Below are 16,211 nucleotides of genomic sequence, written 5' to 3' on the forward strand. Positions count from 1 at the left end.
TAGACCTGACGTTAAATATAAAAACGATGCTAAAAACTGTAAGGTAAATGACTAGAAGATTAGACAGTACCAATCATTGGAAAAAGCACAAAAACACCATATTTATTAATGTTGCTTTAAAAATTTCCTGTTTTTAAAGTAAAAGAACGCCTGGTTTTAAAGAAAAACAGACAGTTTTTAAAGCAACATTAATAAATATGGTGTTTTTGTGCTTTTTCCAATGACTAGTATTCGCCAATCTACTAGTCATTTACCCTACTACCGTATACCGTATACTATATAGAACATTGTTTCCCGCCGCGCCATTTACTCGACACTGGCCATGGTTTTATAGCCGAAGTGCCATAAGAAAAAAAAAACTTGGGTACTACCTAATCATTGTCAATGTCAAAAACAAAAATATTGATTTTTCAGTTTTCAGTTCAATTTTGGAAAATTTTTAGTAATAAAGATAAATTCTAAACTATTTTAATTCTTTTGCGAGTAAGTGGCTAGAGCCTCTTAAAACAAAACCATGTTAAGTGTCATGTGTTACTCTCAAGCAAATACAAAAAATAAACAAATTGTATGATCCTTAAATTATAAAATAAAACATTTAAACAAACTCAAAATGTTGGGTCGCAAACAAAGCCTTAAAGGCGAGCCTGTGCTCGCTGATTACGGGCCTGAAGAATCTTTAAACGAAAGTGCCGATATCGAATGGGTCAACAAGGTATTAAACTTTACTAATTTATTACTCTCTAGGCGTCATATCATAGCATGCTGGTTGATAGTCCGTTGAAATGCATTTAAGGACATTGGACTACAATGGAAAAATAATAATGTAACCTAAGGTAATAGCTGTTATAATTTATTTCATTCAGTAGCACCCCCATCGTGGATATCGCTGACACAATAGATTTTCAATTGTTTTGCGGCAGTCGGCTGCCACTTGAGGATTGATGGGTTAACAAACCTAATAATATTATCTTCTTTCAGCTATGGGTACGAAGAATTTTGAGATTTTGTGCTCTTCTCAGTTTGATGTCAGTTTCATTGAATACACCAAAATCCTTTGAGAAATATCCTTATCTTCAAATTATAACATTTGCTGTGGACTGTTGTGTTACACTGCTATTTACTGCTGAAATGATAGCTAAAATGCATATAAGAGGAATTCTCAAGGTAATAAATTTTGTTAAAAATTTTGACATTCAACAACAAGACATTAGTGTATGTACATATAATACTACTGTATACTGATATTCAAATTTTTTTTATAGGGTGAGGTGGCTTATTTAAAAGACCATTGGTGCCAATTTGATGCTTCCATGGTATTTTTACTGTGGGTGTCTGTGCTGTTACAAATGTTTGAGTTGACTGGTATTGTGCCAAGATATAGCTACCTGAGTATTTTGAGAGCTCCCAGGCCTTTGATTATGATAAGATTTTTACGTGTATTTTTGAAATTCTCCATGCCAAAATCAAGAATCAACCAAATTTTCAAGTAAGTCTAGCTTTGTTTTTATATTGATATTCAAAAACTAAATAACTTGAAATTATAATATACTAACACAAATTAACTTTGCAGGAGATCAAGTCAACAAATCTACAATGTGACACTCTTTTTCTTATTTTTTATGTCACTATACAGTTTACTGGGTGTTCAGTTTTTTGGAGAATTAACTCACCATTGTGTTAGAAATGATACTGATCCAAAGTAAGTTACTTATTTACTTCAATCCATATCAGCGTCGGGACTTTGGAACTTTTTGAATGAAAAAGCGGGATTCTTCAGTCAAAAGCGGGACAAAAAAAGGCATAAAATCAAAAGTTTTTTTTTTTTAATTTTTATCTTTTTATTTGCGTTAAAATAACGTTTACGTGACAATAGATAGCTAAAGTAGCTAAAGAAAATCTACTCCTCTACCTCCCACACTCTACACACCTTTCTTTCTCAGCATGCTGCACGTATGTTCGGGCTTTCCCCGAAAAGCGTGACTGAGCCTGTCCCGCGCGGGACATTTGATTTTGATGAAAAAACTGCTGTAATCAGCAGCAATAGAATAAGTATGCAGAAGCTGCAGTCAGCATATTATGTGTGCCATTGTGCTAACTGTTGAAATCAACTTTAAATTTTCAGCAAAGTTACAATAAACTCCTTAGCCATACCGGACACTTTTTGTTCTCCTGAACCCAATTCTGGTTACCAATGTCCTTCTGGAATGAAATGTATGAAGTTGAATTTGTCCAAATACATAATGGGTTTTAATGGATTTGAGGAATTTGGTAATTATCTAAAAAAAAAAAATTTCTTGCTCAGAATAAAATGTTGTTGCACACTATAATGTCCATAATAATAAACTTCTCTGTTTACAGCCACCAGCTTGTTTACTGTATATCAAGCTTCTTCTCAAGAGGGTTGGGTGTTCATTATGTACAGAGCCATTGATTCTTTACCGACCTGGAGATCAGCTTTATACTTTAGGTAAATTATTACAACATATTATAAAATCTAGCCCTACACTCAAAATATAATTTTATAGTTGATGATAATTTTAACAAAAGCTTTATTCATGATTTTTATAAATTGCCATTATTCTTTTGCAGTACCATGATTTTCTTTCTGGCCTGGCTTGTCAAGAATGTTTTCATTGCTGTTATCACTGAAACCTTCAATGAAATAAGAGTTCAATTTCAACAAATGTGGGGTGTAAGAAATCCAATAACTAAAAGCAGCACAACACAGTTCTTCACTGGTGATGATAATGGTTGGAAACTAGTGACCATTGATGAGAATAAACATTCAGGTAGACAATGATTAATTTATGGATAAGTGTTGAATATTCTATTGTAAGTTTTTATTTTATTCTGATATAATTTAATTCCTGTTGCGACTTGCGCCAGTAAGTAATTTTCTAGCCTCAGAGATAATTTTCTAGATTCAGAAAATTATTTGCATTAACCAGATTTGGGCGAGAGGGTCTTATTCTAATTATTATTTAGAAAACATATTTTTTATCAATACAGGTAGCGCGCCAGAAATATTTCACAAAATGTTACGTTCTGCATACTTTCGCCTCCTGGTAATGGGCGTTGTCCTTGCAAATGGTATTATAACTGCCACTATGAATTTTAAGCATGATGATCATCCACGGGAGAGTTTCTACGAAAAATATTATTACATTGAGGTAAAGCAACACTTAACTAAAATATCTATTTATATTTTACATATTAAAAGTAACATTAGACAAATAAAACTCCTTTTTTGTTTCAGATTGCTTTTACTATCTTCCTGGACTTAGAAGCTTTGTTGAAAATATGGTGCTTAGGTTGGAAAGGCTACTTCAAACATTCTGTTCACAAGTTTGAGCTACTACTAGCCATTGGAACATCGATCCACATCATACCACAGTTTTATATGTCTGGATTCACATACTTTCAGGTACCTATTTAATGCATTCTAGGAATTGAATGTTGCAGTGTCATAACCACAGAACATAACACCTATCTTTTTCAGGTTTTACGAATAGTTCGTCTTATCAAAGCATCACCATTGCTAGAAGGTTTCGTTTACAAAATTTTTGGTCCCGGAAAGAAATTGGGAAGCCTAATAATATTTACTATGTGCTTGTTGATCATAAGCTCCTCAATATCTATGCAGCTGTTCTGTTTTCTTTGTGAGTTCACAAAGTTTGAGACATTTCCTGAGGTGAGACAATTTTTATTATTGTCAGGTACTAAAGTCACGGATTATTATATCTACTAATTAAATCTACATACTATCCTTGCATAATATTACAAGAGGAAATATTTGTAATAATGTATGTACATTTGCATCACACCAACACTACTAGAACCATTTTGAACATTTTCATCATTATCATTCTACATTATTTCCATTAAGTATAATGGGATATTTTTATTGCTTCAATTAAAATATTTTTGAGTTCAGCTAGTTATTAACAACAGAATAGCTATTTTGCATCAACTGTACTGAAATGCCTTTTTCAGGCATTCATGTCTATGTTTCAAATATTGACTCAAGAAGCGTGGGTAGAGGTGATGGACGAGACCATGGTGCGGACAAGTCAGACCCTCACGCCGCTGGTGGCCATGTACTTTATACTGTACCATCTGTTTGTAACTCTTGTAAGTCGTATTTTTTTAATATTAAGTAAAAACGTGAATGTCTTTTAGAATCTGCTGTTCGATATTTGAAAATTCACCTTCTCACTTATTTTGAATTCAAAAATGAGGTTCGCATTTGACACAGGTAAACCTTTGCAAAATTTATGTACCATTGAGGAAGTTGATTTCTATGCAATTGACAGACCAACGTTATTTGGTCGAATATGTCAATGTGATCTGTCAGCTGGGCTTGACGTAACGCAACCAAACTACATAGGTCCCCGATTTGCATAGGAATCAACTTCTCTGATAGTACTTAATTTATGTTTCTTATTATTTATTTTGCCCATAACCTATTCCTGTTTTTGATGGAAAGTGATATATTTGTAAGCGAGAATTACTTATTCAAAGCTAATATTAAAATGTGGCATATTATTTTTTAGATCGTGCTCTCGCTATTCGTCGCCGTCATCCTCGATAACCTGGAACTCGACGAGGATATAAAGAAGTTGAAGCAACTACGGTACAGGCAGCAGAGCGCCGAGATAAAAGAGAGCTTGCCGTTCCGACTGAGAATATTCGAGAAGTTTCCGGACAGCCCACAAATGACTAAACTCCACAAGGTCCCAGGAGACTTCAATCTGCCGAAGGTAATAAACTGTTGAATTAAACTTGAATAATTTGATTTAAAAAGACGTCCATGTAGTTAATTGTAACTTGTAAGAGAACATAAATACATGATACATAATAAATAAAGAAAAGAGAATGAACGATAGTAAATAAAAAATTCTATACCTTCGAGATGCATAATATTCTCTTTCTCTTTACAGATAAAAAGATCTACACTGTGTTTACAGACGCTATATTTATACAGTGTTATTTCCATGTCTAACATGAAAGTTGCTTCAGCAAATCACTCTATAGCTTCTTTGGTAAATAAAATTCCAAGCTATACAACTATTTCATCTTAGTCAGTCTGAGTGAATTCTTCAACATATCACAAAAGAAGAGAACATTGTATAACCGTTGTGTAGACTGTAGTGTGAACCTTATTATTTTTCTACGTTTTCAGGTACGCGAGTCGTTCATGCGTCAGTTCGTGTGCGAAGTGGAGGGGGAGGAGGAGGGCGGGGACGCGTCGCGGCGCGCGATCGAGTACATCGGCGCCGACAAGATCGCCTTCCCCTACCGCAAGCGCTGCTTCGTCAACACGCTCACCGTGGCCCCGCCCTCCCAGCGCCCCACCTCCGCGCTCCGGAGACACGTCGTCGCCTCTATCATCAAGTACGTGTACTAGTGTAGTGTATGTATAAGTATATTATGTAAAATGATTTTTTATGTTTTGTAAGCTTCTGTAATGTTTTTATTTTTTTCAGATGGATGTAGTGTTCCTACTGTCTTTAGTTTGAAATAGGTATTTTATTTATTTTATTATTTTTTTGCTCTTCAAGTTTTACTGCTTCATATCAGTTGCACACTGGCACTGCCAATTATAACAACAATGTGTAAAATCAAAACGATCCATATTCCACTTACATACTAATAAAAATGTACAGCATATAGCTTCAAGGTTCGCTGTTTTTGTCTGTCATGTGATGTTTCCAATATTTATTTATATATTAAGTATACAGACAGATTAATCATTACATGTTATAGTTTGTGCGTTTTATGATGATATGCGTGACACATTATAATAGGCTACTTGACCTATATTCAATTTAATTGAACAAATGCATATTTCTAGTAGAACTTGGCCTAGGAAACCGTATTTCACCCTTATCATCAAATAAAAGCTTATGATTGATAAATAAAGTCGATTTGAAAATATGATTTTATGAAAATAGGATTTGTACTGACGAAAACGCTTTTGAGGTACTTCCGATTTGGATGTGACGTCATCAGACTCCTAAATTAGTATCTTTTATTTATCGCGCTCGTTAAATGTAAGTTTATTTTTACATAAATAATCAGAGTAAGCCTAGAAAGATTTCTAAAATATATTTTCTTGAATAATTCAAATAAAAGTTAAAACATCAGTTTTATATTATATTATCTCCATTTATTGTAGACGGGAAATGAAATGGCCAAAACCTTTCTCCAAAAGTTTTCAACATTACAAATTATTTCTAATTTCATAATTAATTATTTTACAATTTTTGGGCACTTTTAGACTCGTACATTTAGCACATAAAAAATGTTCAAAAAAAGAGTTTAAAATAAAAAAAGTATGACGTCACACTATGGCGGACAGTGTTTTCGGCGGCATATATAAGGCATATTTTTCAATCAACATTTTTATGGGTTTCTACTGTGTAAAATATTAAAATATTAGTTTTTTTTGTGAAAATGAATGATTAAGAAGCGATTAGCATGAAGAAAAAATTAGGTCAAGTAGCCTATTGACAATAGTAGGGAAGTTACCTAACAAAAATTAATCGATAATTTAAAAATATCGAATCACTTCGTAAAGGAATTGCAATCGAATTTATCGATTTCGTACTGACATTTCAGTGGTGCCGGTGATTTAAGATGGCCGCTCTTTTTGATCGATTTGATTTCGATTCAATAGAGTCAATCTCTATTGACATAAGTTCCGTTTCATGCATCTGACAATTTTCAAATGTTTTCCTAACAATAATTTTATACTCCTAGAGTCTGGCTAGCGAAAGATGAGACTGGAAAAAGGCGGCAAATTCAAAAAATCTACGTATGGCAACCTTGTCTATAGACGGATTTATAGTTTTGATACTTGATTATTTATGACAATTATATCATATTTTAGTTTGGATAACTCATTTCAAGAATAAGTTTATTGTTGTTGTTTACTTAAATTTTATTTTGCAATAAATACATTTAATTGTGTTTTGTTTTTGACGAAAACTCTTGCATGTTTTTGTCGGAGTATTAAAAATTCTTCTTTAATACTTACCGTACATCATGAAATATTTTGATGTAGGCCAGTGATACAACTTCCAGAAACGTGCCTTTTGTGTTCCCTCCTAAACTCCATTGAAAGTTTTAGTAAAGCGTCTACCATTTTACTGAATTGACCGATTTGAGTCCTTGACTGCATTGACTTTTACTTTGACTTTGGACTTTACCAAATAGAAAATCGATGCTAAAAATTGTTACAAGAACGTAGTTTTCCCGCCACTTATTTGACACTGGCCATGGTTAATGGTTATATAGCCGAAGCGCCATAATAAGAAAAAAATAAACAAAGGATAAAATATTCAATGTTAACTTCAATGTTGTTGTTGTTAATGTTACTCCACTGATAAAATATATCAGACCAAATCGTCGAACATAGGAACAGAGGGGTGCAGTCCCAGCGAAGGAGCGTAACAAAAGTGTTTAGTTCACTGTCTTCCGCAATTCAACGATGTACCATTTGTTACTATGCAAACTAACTAGGTAAAGTACAAAAATTAGCTTTTTTGATTTAAATTTCACACGTTACCGGATGGTATCAGGAAATCTGCAGATTACCTAGTTAATTTGAACATTAACGTATTGCGCATTCTAACGGTGACATAATATTATTATATACCTATACAATGCATTCGACCACCCTCCCGCTTCACACTGACCTCACCCGCGCACGCCCTTTGCAGGTACTATTAAATACCAGTTAATTGTAAGTTGTAGTTTAAGTTTAATTAATATTATTATAATAAACAATAAACTTAATAACAAAAAAATCTTAATTTGTAATAGACTTTTTTGCAGTCAGTACTTGCGGGCGTTTGATCTTTCGGGGAGTTACGCTTGCATTCGGTATGACCGAATGTCATAGGCCTGCATCCTTGTCACTCTTGTTACAAATAATATTGGCATCTCGCACTTGACCACGTAGATATACTTTTAGTTTCTGTGTGTGAGTAACGTTTTGAGTGTATTGTTTTGGGATTGCTTTTCAAATGACATTTCTTAGAGTACACCACTTCTACCTCAGTTTAAATAGAATTCTTTGCTTATAACGCACAAACTATAGTACAAACGTAATCTTCAGTTCTATTCTAGACAGAAACCCAAAATAGTATACATAACATAATATGTCAGACAAGCAAACCTTGTATAGTTATATGCTGTATCTATTGTGATTCATTCTTATGAATGTATTTGTCTCTGTACAGTGACTCGAATAATCACCGTCGCCTGGTTCTCGGCGACTCGGCGATGCTGGCGACGGGCGGCAAGTCTGGTCTCAAGTCACAGGGCACTATTACCAGCGCGAAGCAACTCCGAGTCGACCAGAAAAAGTGATTTTAGACATTTTTATTTACTTAAAACGAAACTTGAAACCAGAATTTGAAACACGATATATATTCTTTGTACCGAATAACCTGGGACGGCATCAAATAGAGACGGATCCACCCATTGCTGCATTTTAAAACCGGCCAAAGGCCTTACCATATAAAATAAGCAGTACCTATTGTGTCGTTTTTCTTTCTGTATATATATTTCATGTAAAAAATTTGTGTGTCCAATAAATAGTTAAATAAATAAATACCTTCCTAAAATGTTGTCTTACACACGTAGGTTCGGTTCGCGTTCCATCCGGCGGTCGGTGCGCAGCGGGTCGCTGAAGTTGAAGCAGACGTACGAGCACCTGGTGGAGAACGGCGACATCAGCGCTGCGTCGCGCCTCGTGCCCGCCGCGCGCGCCCGCCCCCCCTACCTCGACATACGTCTGCTGCAGGCCAAGAGACAGCAGGCTGAGATGCGCAGGTACACTTAATGCCGGCTCTTGATATAGGCGAACGCGTTGGCCAACGCGTCTGCAGACGCGTTGGCAGTGCGCTTGCAACGGCGTTTGTGAGTAATCCACACATAGGAAGGTCGTTCAGTATGCTTTGGATCGCGCCAATGTGCGGACGGATTCAAAATGGATGTTTAGTCGCTAACAGCTGCAGCTGTTTATTTATTCACAGCTTATAATTACTTTGTAAATGTGGACAAGAAAAAGTTTTTAAAGAATTTCTCGAAATAAATAAATAAAAGGCGAGAAAACATAACAAACAAAGAAATAAACTCACTTTTACATAATATTTTATAATATTAAAATAATATAAGTAATTATTTTATTACCTACTTATTATTTATTTAATTATTACATATAAAAATTATTACATATTATTATAATTATCATAACTATAACTCCGGGCGAACTGATCGCGCGGCCTATGTGTGGATGGAGCGCGAAGCTTGCGACAAATGTCTTTGATCTTTCGCCGACATTTCAGACCCGCGCGGCAAGCTCGCAGACGCGTCGGCCAACGTCTAAATACCTACGGCCAACGCGCGAACGCCCGTTCTACACATTGGGCCAACGCGTCTGCAGACGCGTTGGCCAACGCGTTCGCCTATATCAAGAGCCGGCATTACTCTGTATTCTGCACCAAAAATATTATGCACTGGTGGTTTAATATTTTGTAGATTTGAAATAAGAAGCATTAATTTTATTAACGGCCCCCTTCTCGTCGGAGCATTTTAAAGACTATAATATTAATATTGCAAATGTTTAAACAAGACATAAAGTTTGAATAGACGCTGTGTCAAAATACATATTATTGTATAACGTATTTATGGTCTATGTTTTATGACAAGCACTGACATTATTGTATTAGAAATATGGTATGTAGAGTTTTGAGTTGAAAATAAGATATTATATAGTCGAGGGTGCTTTCTTCCCATATTTCTATAGTTACGTGCCCAACGATTTACATAATAATTTTGTTAGATGCGATACGTCTGACATCCGATATCGTTACGATATCGTAGTAGTCAAAGTATGCTCCCCCTGGCTATCCCACAGGAACCAGCGCGAGGAGGACCTGCGCGAGAACCACCCGCTGTTCGACACGCCGCTGCTGCTGGTGCCGCGCGAGTCGCGCTTCCGCCGCGTCTGCCGCGCGATAGTCGACGCGCGGTATGACGCCCGTCTGCGCGACCCCGTCACCGGCAACGAGCGGAAAGTCCACTATAAAAGCTTCCGGTATGTGTTACATCAAAAGTTAAAATTATTCTTAAGGAGACGTTAGGGCCCATTTGTGCAAGTCTGTGTAAAAAATAATTCTTTCTTGTTCTTTATATTAATTATGAAAGAAAAGGCATAATATTTTGATAAACCACTTTGATGATTATACTGTACTCGGCGAAAGATGGCGGTAGCGGTCATTGACTCCCTGTCAAAAACTTGTCATTTACTATACAAAGCCGCGATTGGACACTTCATTGTCAATGACCGCTACCGCCATCTTTCGCCGAGTACATTATAGTTACTTGTACATATTAAATTGTTAAAAGTTTATAAATAGTGTGATGTGTGAGTAAAGAGCCAAAAGTATAAAATAAAAATATTTTCAGCAACTTCCTTGGCCTAGTTACATATCTAGACTGGGTGATGATAATGGCTACTACGCTTTCGTGCTTGTCGATGATGTTTGAAACTCCCTCCTACAGAGTCATGGAAAATTCTGTTCTTCAGGTAATTTAACATTAAATTAAAGAAACCTTTATTTAATTTATATAACTTTCTTCTTTAAAAAAAAGAAAACTTTAACATATACAATTTCTTTCAGATAGCGGAGTATGGATTTGTGATATTTATGAGTTTAGAGTTAGCTCTGAAAATATTAGCAGATGGATTGTTTTTCACACCGAAAGCTTATCTCAAGGATGCCGCAGCAGTCTTAGATGTTTTTATTTATATTGTAAGTATATTTTTGTAAAGAATTTGAACACAAACTGTGACATAAAAAATTGAGATGGACATGTTATGTCGTCATTTATGTTTATCACCAGCCGTGCTAGCATACGCCAATGAGATATCTCACTCTACACGTTTTCTCGATGTTAACTGGTTTATCTCTTCATCTCTATTGAGTATGGACCCTAACAAGACATACATTTTTTTCTCGTACGTCTGTCGTCAAAATTAGAGATAATTTTGTTTTTTTATATGTGCTATTATTGTCTATATACTAACGAACTATATACGAACGAGAAATTTATCTCTTGAGTCTCGACGTATGTATGTTAGCAAAAAAGAGATATATATCGATATCGACAATATCACTACGCTCGAGAGTGAGATATCTACGAGATATCTCGTTGGCGTATGCTAGGGGGGCTGAACATTATGAATCATTCGAAATATTGACTGCAAAGGGCAAGGGCAAGGGACCGAGCGTCACGAGTTTATATACAAAAGTGAAAAAAAAATTTGGTCTTTCAGCGCTGCTACTTTCACTGTGAACTCTCTACAAGGAACACGTACACACCCTAAAGTATTATGACTTGTTTTTGTTACACCCTGTATATAAGGACGGGTGCACACTTTTCGCCAGGTATCGCTAACATTTCTGTGGTGGATGCCGGTGCGCGTGCCGCCGGGCTCGGGCGCGCAGCTGCTGATGATCCTGCGGTGCGTGCGGCCGCTGCGCATCTTCACGCTCGTGCCGCACATGCGCAAGGTCGTCTACGAGCTGTGTCGCGGCTTCAAGGAGATATTGCTGGTATATTATTTAAATTTAGTTTGTTATTATTTTTTTAGCAATATTCCGCGAAAACAACTTCCACCTTTAAGTAAATGAGTGAGTGTACGCATAGGCATGCGTACAGCACCTCCCTCCTCCCACACTGCCTATGCGTACACTCGCATGCAAGAACTTGCAAACACCACCACCACACAAGCAATAATGTTGGCAAATCCGTGCAAGGCCCCTCACCACCATGCAGGTTGAAAACCTCGACGCGCGTTTCGCCCCAACACCGGAGCATCCTCAGGATGTGGACTCTACGAACAACGTCCGTTAAGTGCCGCCAACGGCCAAAACACCGCCTTTTATACACTATCGAGCCCCGCTACTATCCCCACTACCCCCACTACTCTCACTAGTACCCCCGAACATATTAATAAGCGGTGACGTAGTCAAGCAAGTTTGGTCATTCAATAATGCAAATCTGTTATTTTTCTTTTCTTTTATGATCTCTAATTGTTCCAACACGCTCAGCCGAAAGCCTTTATCGCATTTATGTAAAACTTTATAGGAATGGCCATCGGGCACAGTATGATTACTATCTAAAAGATGTTTAGCAAAATGTGACTTATCAGGATGACCATTTCTATAAGCCGCGATATGTTCTTTATACCGAGTCTCAAAGCTGCGTCCAGTTTGACCCACGTATACACTATCGCATTCAGGACAATCGATCTTATAGACACCGGATTGATATTTTTTATCAATCTGGTCTTTATTATGACACAAATGATGTTTTAAAGTATTATTTGTCCTGAATGCGACATGCATATCGTTGCTTTTCATTATTTTGGATAAGCGTGCAGATACCTCTCCCATGTAGGTCAAACTGGACTTATATCTAACTATCTCTTTATCAATAGGACCTGCGTACAAAAACTTAACCAGTTCTTTCTTGTTTTTATTTTTCAAAATATTATTAATGATTTTTGGACTATATCCGTTGGATATCGCAATTTGGAAAATAATATTAAGCTCATTTTGATAATTATCTTTACTAAGAGGGATTGATAATAATCTATGAACGTAACTATGAAAGGCCGCGAGCTTGTGTTGCCAAGGATGACATGACGATGCATGAATAGTAGTATTAGTATATGTCGGCTTGCGAAAGATTCCAAAACTGTGTTTATTATTAACTCTAGTAATAGATAAATCGAGAAAATGTAGAGTGTTATTATCTTCACATTCTAATTTGAATTTAATTTTAATATGTTTCTTATTTAGTTCTTTTACAAATACGTCCAGTTGTCTCTGTGTACCCGTCCAACAAAGAAAACAATCATCTACATATCTAAAGTAATATAAAATACTTTTATTAACGACGATATTTCTTTGTTCAAAATCGTCCATAAATATTTCGGCCATCAAAGGACTTAAAGGTGAACCCATAGCTAGACCGTCTTCTTGAACAAAGAATTCGCCGTTAAATCGAAAGTAATTTTGTTCCATGCATGTTTTAGTAAGAGTAAGCAATTCATTACTTTCACCAGGAGGTAAACGTTTTTCTAGTGCATTCCTTAAAATACCCAATGTTACCTTACATGGAACATTAGTGAATAAACTATCGACATCAAGTGAAACTAATTTGCAACGAGGTGGCAAAGTCACATCTTTAATTTTGTTGACTAATTGTAGACTATTTTTTATGGCATAAGGTGGCCGAAATGAGAGCTTTTCTTTTATTATGAAATTTAGTGACTTTGCCAGCTCGTATGCTGTTGCACCTATGTATGAGACAACTGGACGCATGGGAATATCAGTTTTGTGAATCTTTGGCAAGCCGTACAGTGATGGTGCGCGAGGATTCATTGGGATGAGTTTTTTCTTTGATGATTCAGTTTGAAAGAAATATTGATTGTTATTAATGACTAATTTAAGCTTAGCTAAAAACTTGTTTGTTGGGTCAGAAGGAACCCTTAGAAATTGTTCACCCTGAATCACGTCATTTACTCTGTCCAAATAATCGTCGCGCTCCATCACTACTACTGTGTTACCCTTATCCGCTTTCGATATTACTAAGTTATTATTATCTATTGTTTGTTTTAATGACCTCAAAGCCACTCTTTCGGGGTTAAAAGAAGAACCGGAAGGAGTACCTTTGATTTCGTTGGCTAGTAAGCCCTTAACCATGTTATCTTTCTTATTAACTACGGCAGTTATTTCCGAATCCACCGCAAGCATTTCCAAAGCATTCTGATTAATATTAGGAGTGATATTATATTTAAGACCCTTTTCCAAAAGTGTCATCTCATCCTTGGCAAATTGTACGCTGGTTAAGTTTTTGACGCGAGGGTGGAAGGAAAAAGGTTCAGACCTGGATTCTGTACGTGATTGGACCATCCTGTTTTTATTTACTAAAGTCTGAAGCTTTTTCCTTTGACTTAAATATTTAGCGTGCACTTCGATTGCTGCGAAATGGCGTGCTTTTTCATCTAAGCGATCGAATTCGATATTATGTAATTTAAAAGAGAGCTCGGTATAAAGAACTTTGAGATGTAATTTTAAATTATCTCTAACGGTAAACCAGTGACGTGACTCTTCGTTAAGCCAGATGGTCTCGGCTTTTTTGATAGCAATATTGGAGGCTCGGCTGTGCGTGTTGGTTCTTACATTAATATAATTAGGAACAACATTTAGACGTTTACATTGTTGATTGAACCAAACATTTTGAGCGGCTACACGATGTAATTTTGTTAACTTAATGTAGAGTCGTGCCTGATCGGTCATGCTCACCGATTTTAAACGCGCGCGGTGTTGGGGCGAAACGCGCGTCGAGGTTTTCAACCTGCATGGTGGTGAGGGGCCTTGCACGGATTTGCCAACATTATTGCTTGTGTGGTGGTGGTGTTTGCAAGTTCTTGCATGCGAGTGTACGCATAGGCAGTGTGGGAGGAGGGAGGTGCTGTACGCATGCCTATGCGTACACTCACTCATTTACTTAAAGGTGGAAGTTGTTTTCGCGGAATATTGCTAAAAAAATAATAACAAACTAAATTTAAACTATGGATTTCCGCAAAGTAACGCCTGATTCCATTAACGGTATATTATTTGTTAAAAGTTGTTCTGATTTGCATACACACTACACACGATACTTATAATTATGTATGTTTCAGGTATCGACCCTGCTTATATTGCTTATGTTTGTCTTTGCGAGCTACGGAGTGCAACTGTATGGCGGGAGGTAGGTAAACACCAATTATAAAGGTGAAAGTTTATTAGTGTCGTATGTTTGCTAAATTGAATAAGTATAAGAACATTTTTTTTATTTTGTCACCACACAACACATGTAAATTAAAACAATAATACAGATGAAGTAAAGGGTAATTGCCCAATGTCCATATTGTTACCCTCTTCATTCATGCAATATATATTTTACTATAGCATTTGCAGTATATCGACGCTACATACGACATAGTCAAGGGATATTTCATAAAATAGCCACCCTACCTAGGGCATGTTGATGTGAATATTTCAACAAAACGTCTGTTGCCCGAGACAAAATTAATGTTATCAAAAAGAATTTCTGAACAAGCAGAATGTATATTTTCAAACTTTGGCCACTGTGCTTTTTGGCGTTTTCAGGTTGGCGCGCTGCAACGACCCGACGATAACTCGCCGCGAGGACTGCGTGGGCGTGTTCATGCGGCGCGTCTTCGTCACCAAAATGAAGCTGAAGCCCGGACCCAACGAGACCTTCCCGTCCATGCTCGTGCCCAGGGTCTGGTGAGTACCGACTCTCAATCTAAATTTTCGTGTAAATAGATGGAGGTTAATTACATTTTTACTGTGATGAAATAATTTGAAGCTGTCGGATGAAATACATATTCTTTTATTCCGAAAAGTACGTACGTTTACGTATGTCACTGCATTTACACAAATCAAGTCGCGGGTAGCATTAAAAAGTTTACAAAAGCCAGTTTGCCCTTTAACAAATAACAATATATAAACAAAAATCTCTAATGTGTAATGTAGTTAACCTCACTTACTATTTATTTCAGGGCAAACCCGAAAAGATTTAACTTTGACAACATCGGCGACGCGCTGCTCACACTATTCGAGGTGCTTTCGTTTAAGGGATGGCTCGATGTTAGAGATGTGCTTATAAAGGCTTTGGGACCGGTAAGTCTATTTTAAACTTGTAAACTTATGCTCGATTTACACGGATGACTAACGGGTCGGTCGTCGGTCGTAGTCGGTCGATTTTTGTCGCGCGGCAAGTCACCAGTCGAATCGCCTGTCCAAGCCGAATCGCCACCCCATTTACACATTCTACAAAAATCGCCTATGCCGCCCGAGGTCTCCACTATGTACAAGCGATCGCTTGCGACTGAGCGTTTGTACGGTCGATTTTAGTCACCAGCCGTATGCGGCCATTGGCCGCACGACTTTGGGGCTTGCGGCTTTAGCCGCATGCGGCGTAGTCGAATTGCCATTAAGACGGTCGATTTTCGCCCCGTGTTAGGTGTAAATCCAGCATTATGGCCTGCTTGATGTAGCCTTGATTAGTGTCCATTGTGGATTTAATTTCTTGTTATCTCTCATGTTTTTAAAAAA

The 16,211-nt window shown here is 36.8% G+C and overlaps 1 protein-coding gene across 1 annotated transcript in view; it reads left to right on the forward strand.

Annotated features, from left to right (window-relative positions):
* Nucleotides 1-421: 421 nt before the first annotated feature.
* The window catches only part of LOC121725258 (sodium leak channel non-selective protein), a 35,332-nt gene continuing 19,542 nt past the window's right edge, over nucleotides 422-16,211 (forward strand). Inside the window, exons 1-22 of the mRNA XM_042112129.1 lie at nucleotides 422-712; nucleotides 979-1,164; nucleotides 1,263-1,486; nucleotides 1,571-1,699; nucleotides 2,123-2,268; nucleotides 2,359-2,467; nucleotides 2,590-2,789; nucleotides 3,010-3,170; nucleotides 3,257-3,424; nucleotides 3,500-3,691; nucleotides 3,994-4,131; nucleotides 4,554-4,760; nucleotides 5,183-5,394; nucleotides 8,247-8,372; nucleotides 8,653-8,841; nucleotides 9,929-10,108; nucleotides 10,480-10,600; nucleotides 10,695-10,826; nucleotides 11,463-11,630; nucleotides 14,771-14,838; nucleotides 15,240-15,380; nucleotides 15,656-15,776. Coding sequence (XP_041968063.1) covers nucleotides 611-712; nucleotides 979-1,164; nucleotides 1,263-1,486; nucleotides 1,571-1,699; nucleotides 2,123-2,268; nucleotides 2,359-2,467; nucleotides 2,590-2,789; nucleotides 3,010-3,170; nucleotides 3,257-3,424; nucleotides 3,500-3,691; nucleotides 3,994-4,131; nucleotides 4,554-4,760; nucleotides 5,183-5,394; nucleotides 8,247-8,372; nucleotides 8,653-8,841; nucleotides 9,929-10,108; nucleotides 10,480-10,600; nucleotides 10,695-10,826; nucleotides 11,463-11,630; nucleotides 14,771-14,838; nucleotides 15,240-15,380; nucleotides 15,656-15,776 — 3,420 coding nt within the window. The 5' untranslated portion in view covers nucleotides 422-610. The remainder of the gene's footprint in view (nucleotides 713-978; nucleotides 1,165-1,262; nucleotides 1,487-1,570; nucleotides 1,700-2,122; nucleotides 2,269-2,358; nucleotides 2,468-2,589; nucleotides 2,790-3,009; nucleotides 3,171-3,256; nucleotides 3,425-3,499; nucleotides 3,692-3,993; nucleotides 4,132-4,553; nucleotides 4,761-5,182; nucleotides 5,395-8,246; nucleotides 8,373-8,652; nucleotides 8,842-9,928; nucleotides 10,109-10,479; nucleotides 10,601-10,694; nucleotides 10,827-11,462; nucleotides 11,631-14,770; nucleotides 14,839-15,239; nucleotides 15,381-15,655; nucleotides 15,777-16,211) is intronic.

The sequence above is a fragment of the Aricia agestis genome, chromosome 1 (genome assembly GCF_905147365.1).
Source record: "Aricia agestis chromosome 1, ilAriAges1.1, whole genome shotgun sequence".
Taxonomy (NCBI): Eukaryota; Metazoa; Arthropoda; class Insecta; order Lepidoptera; family Lycaenidae; genus Aricia; species Aricia agestis.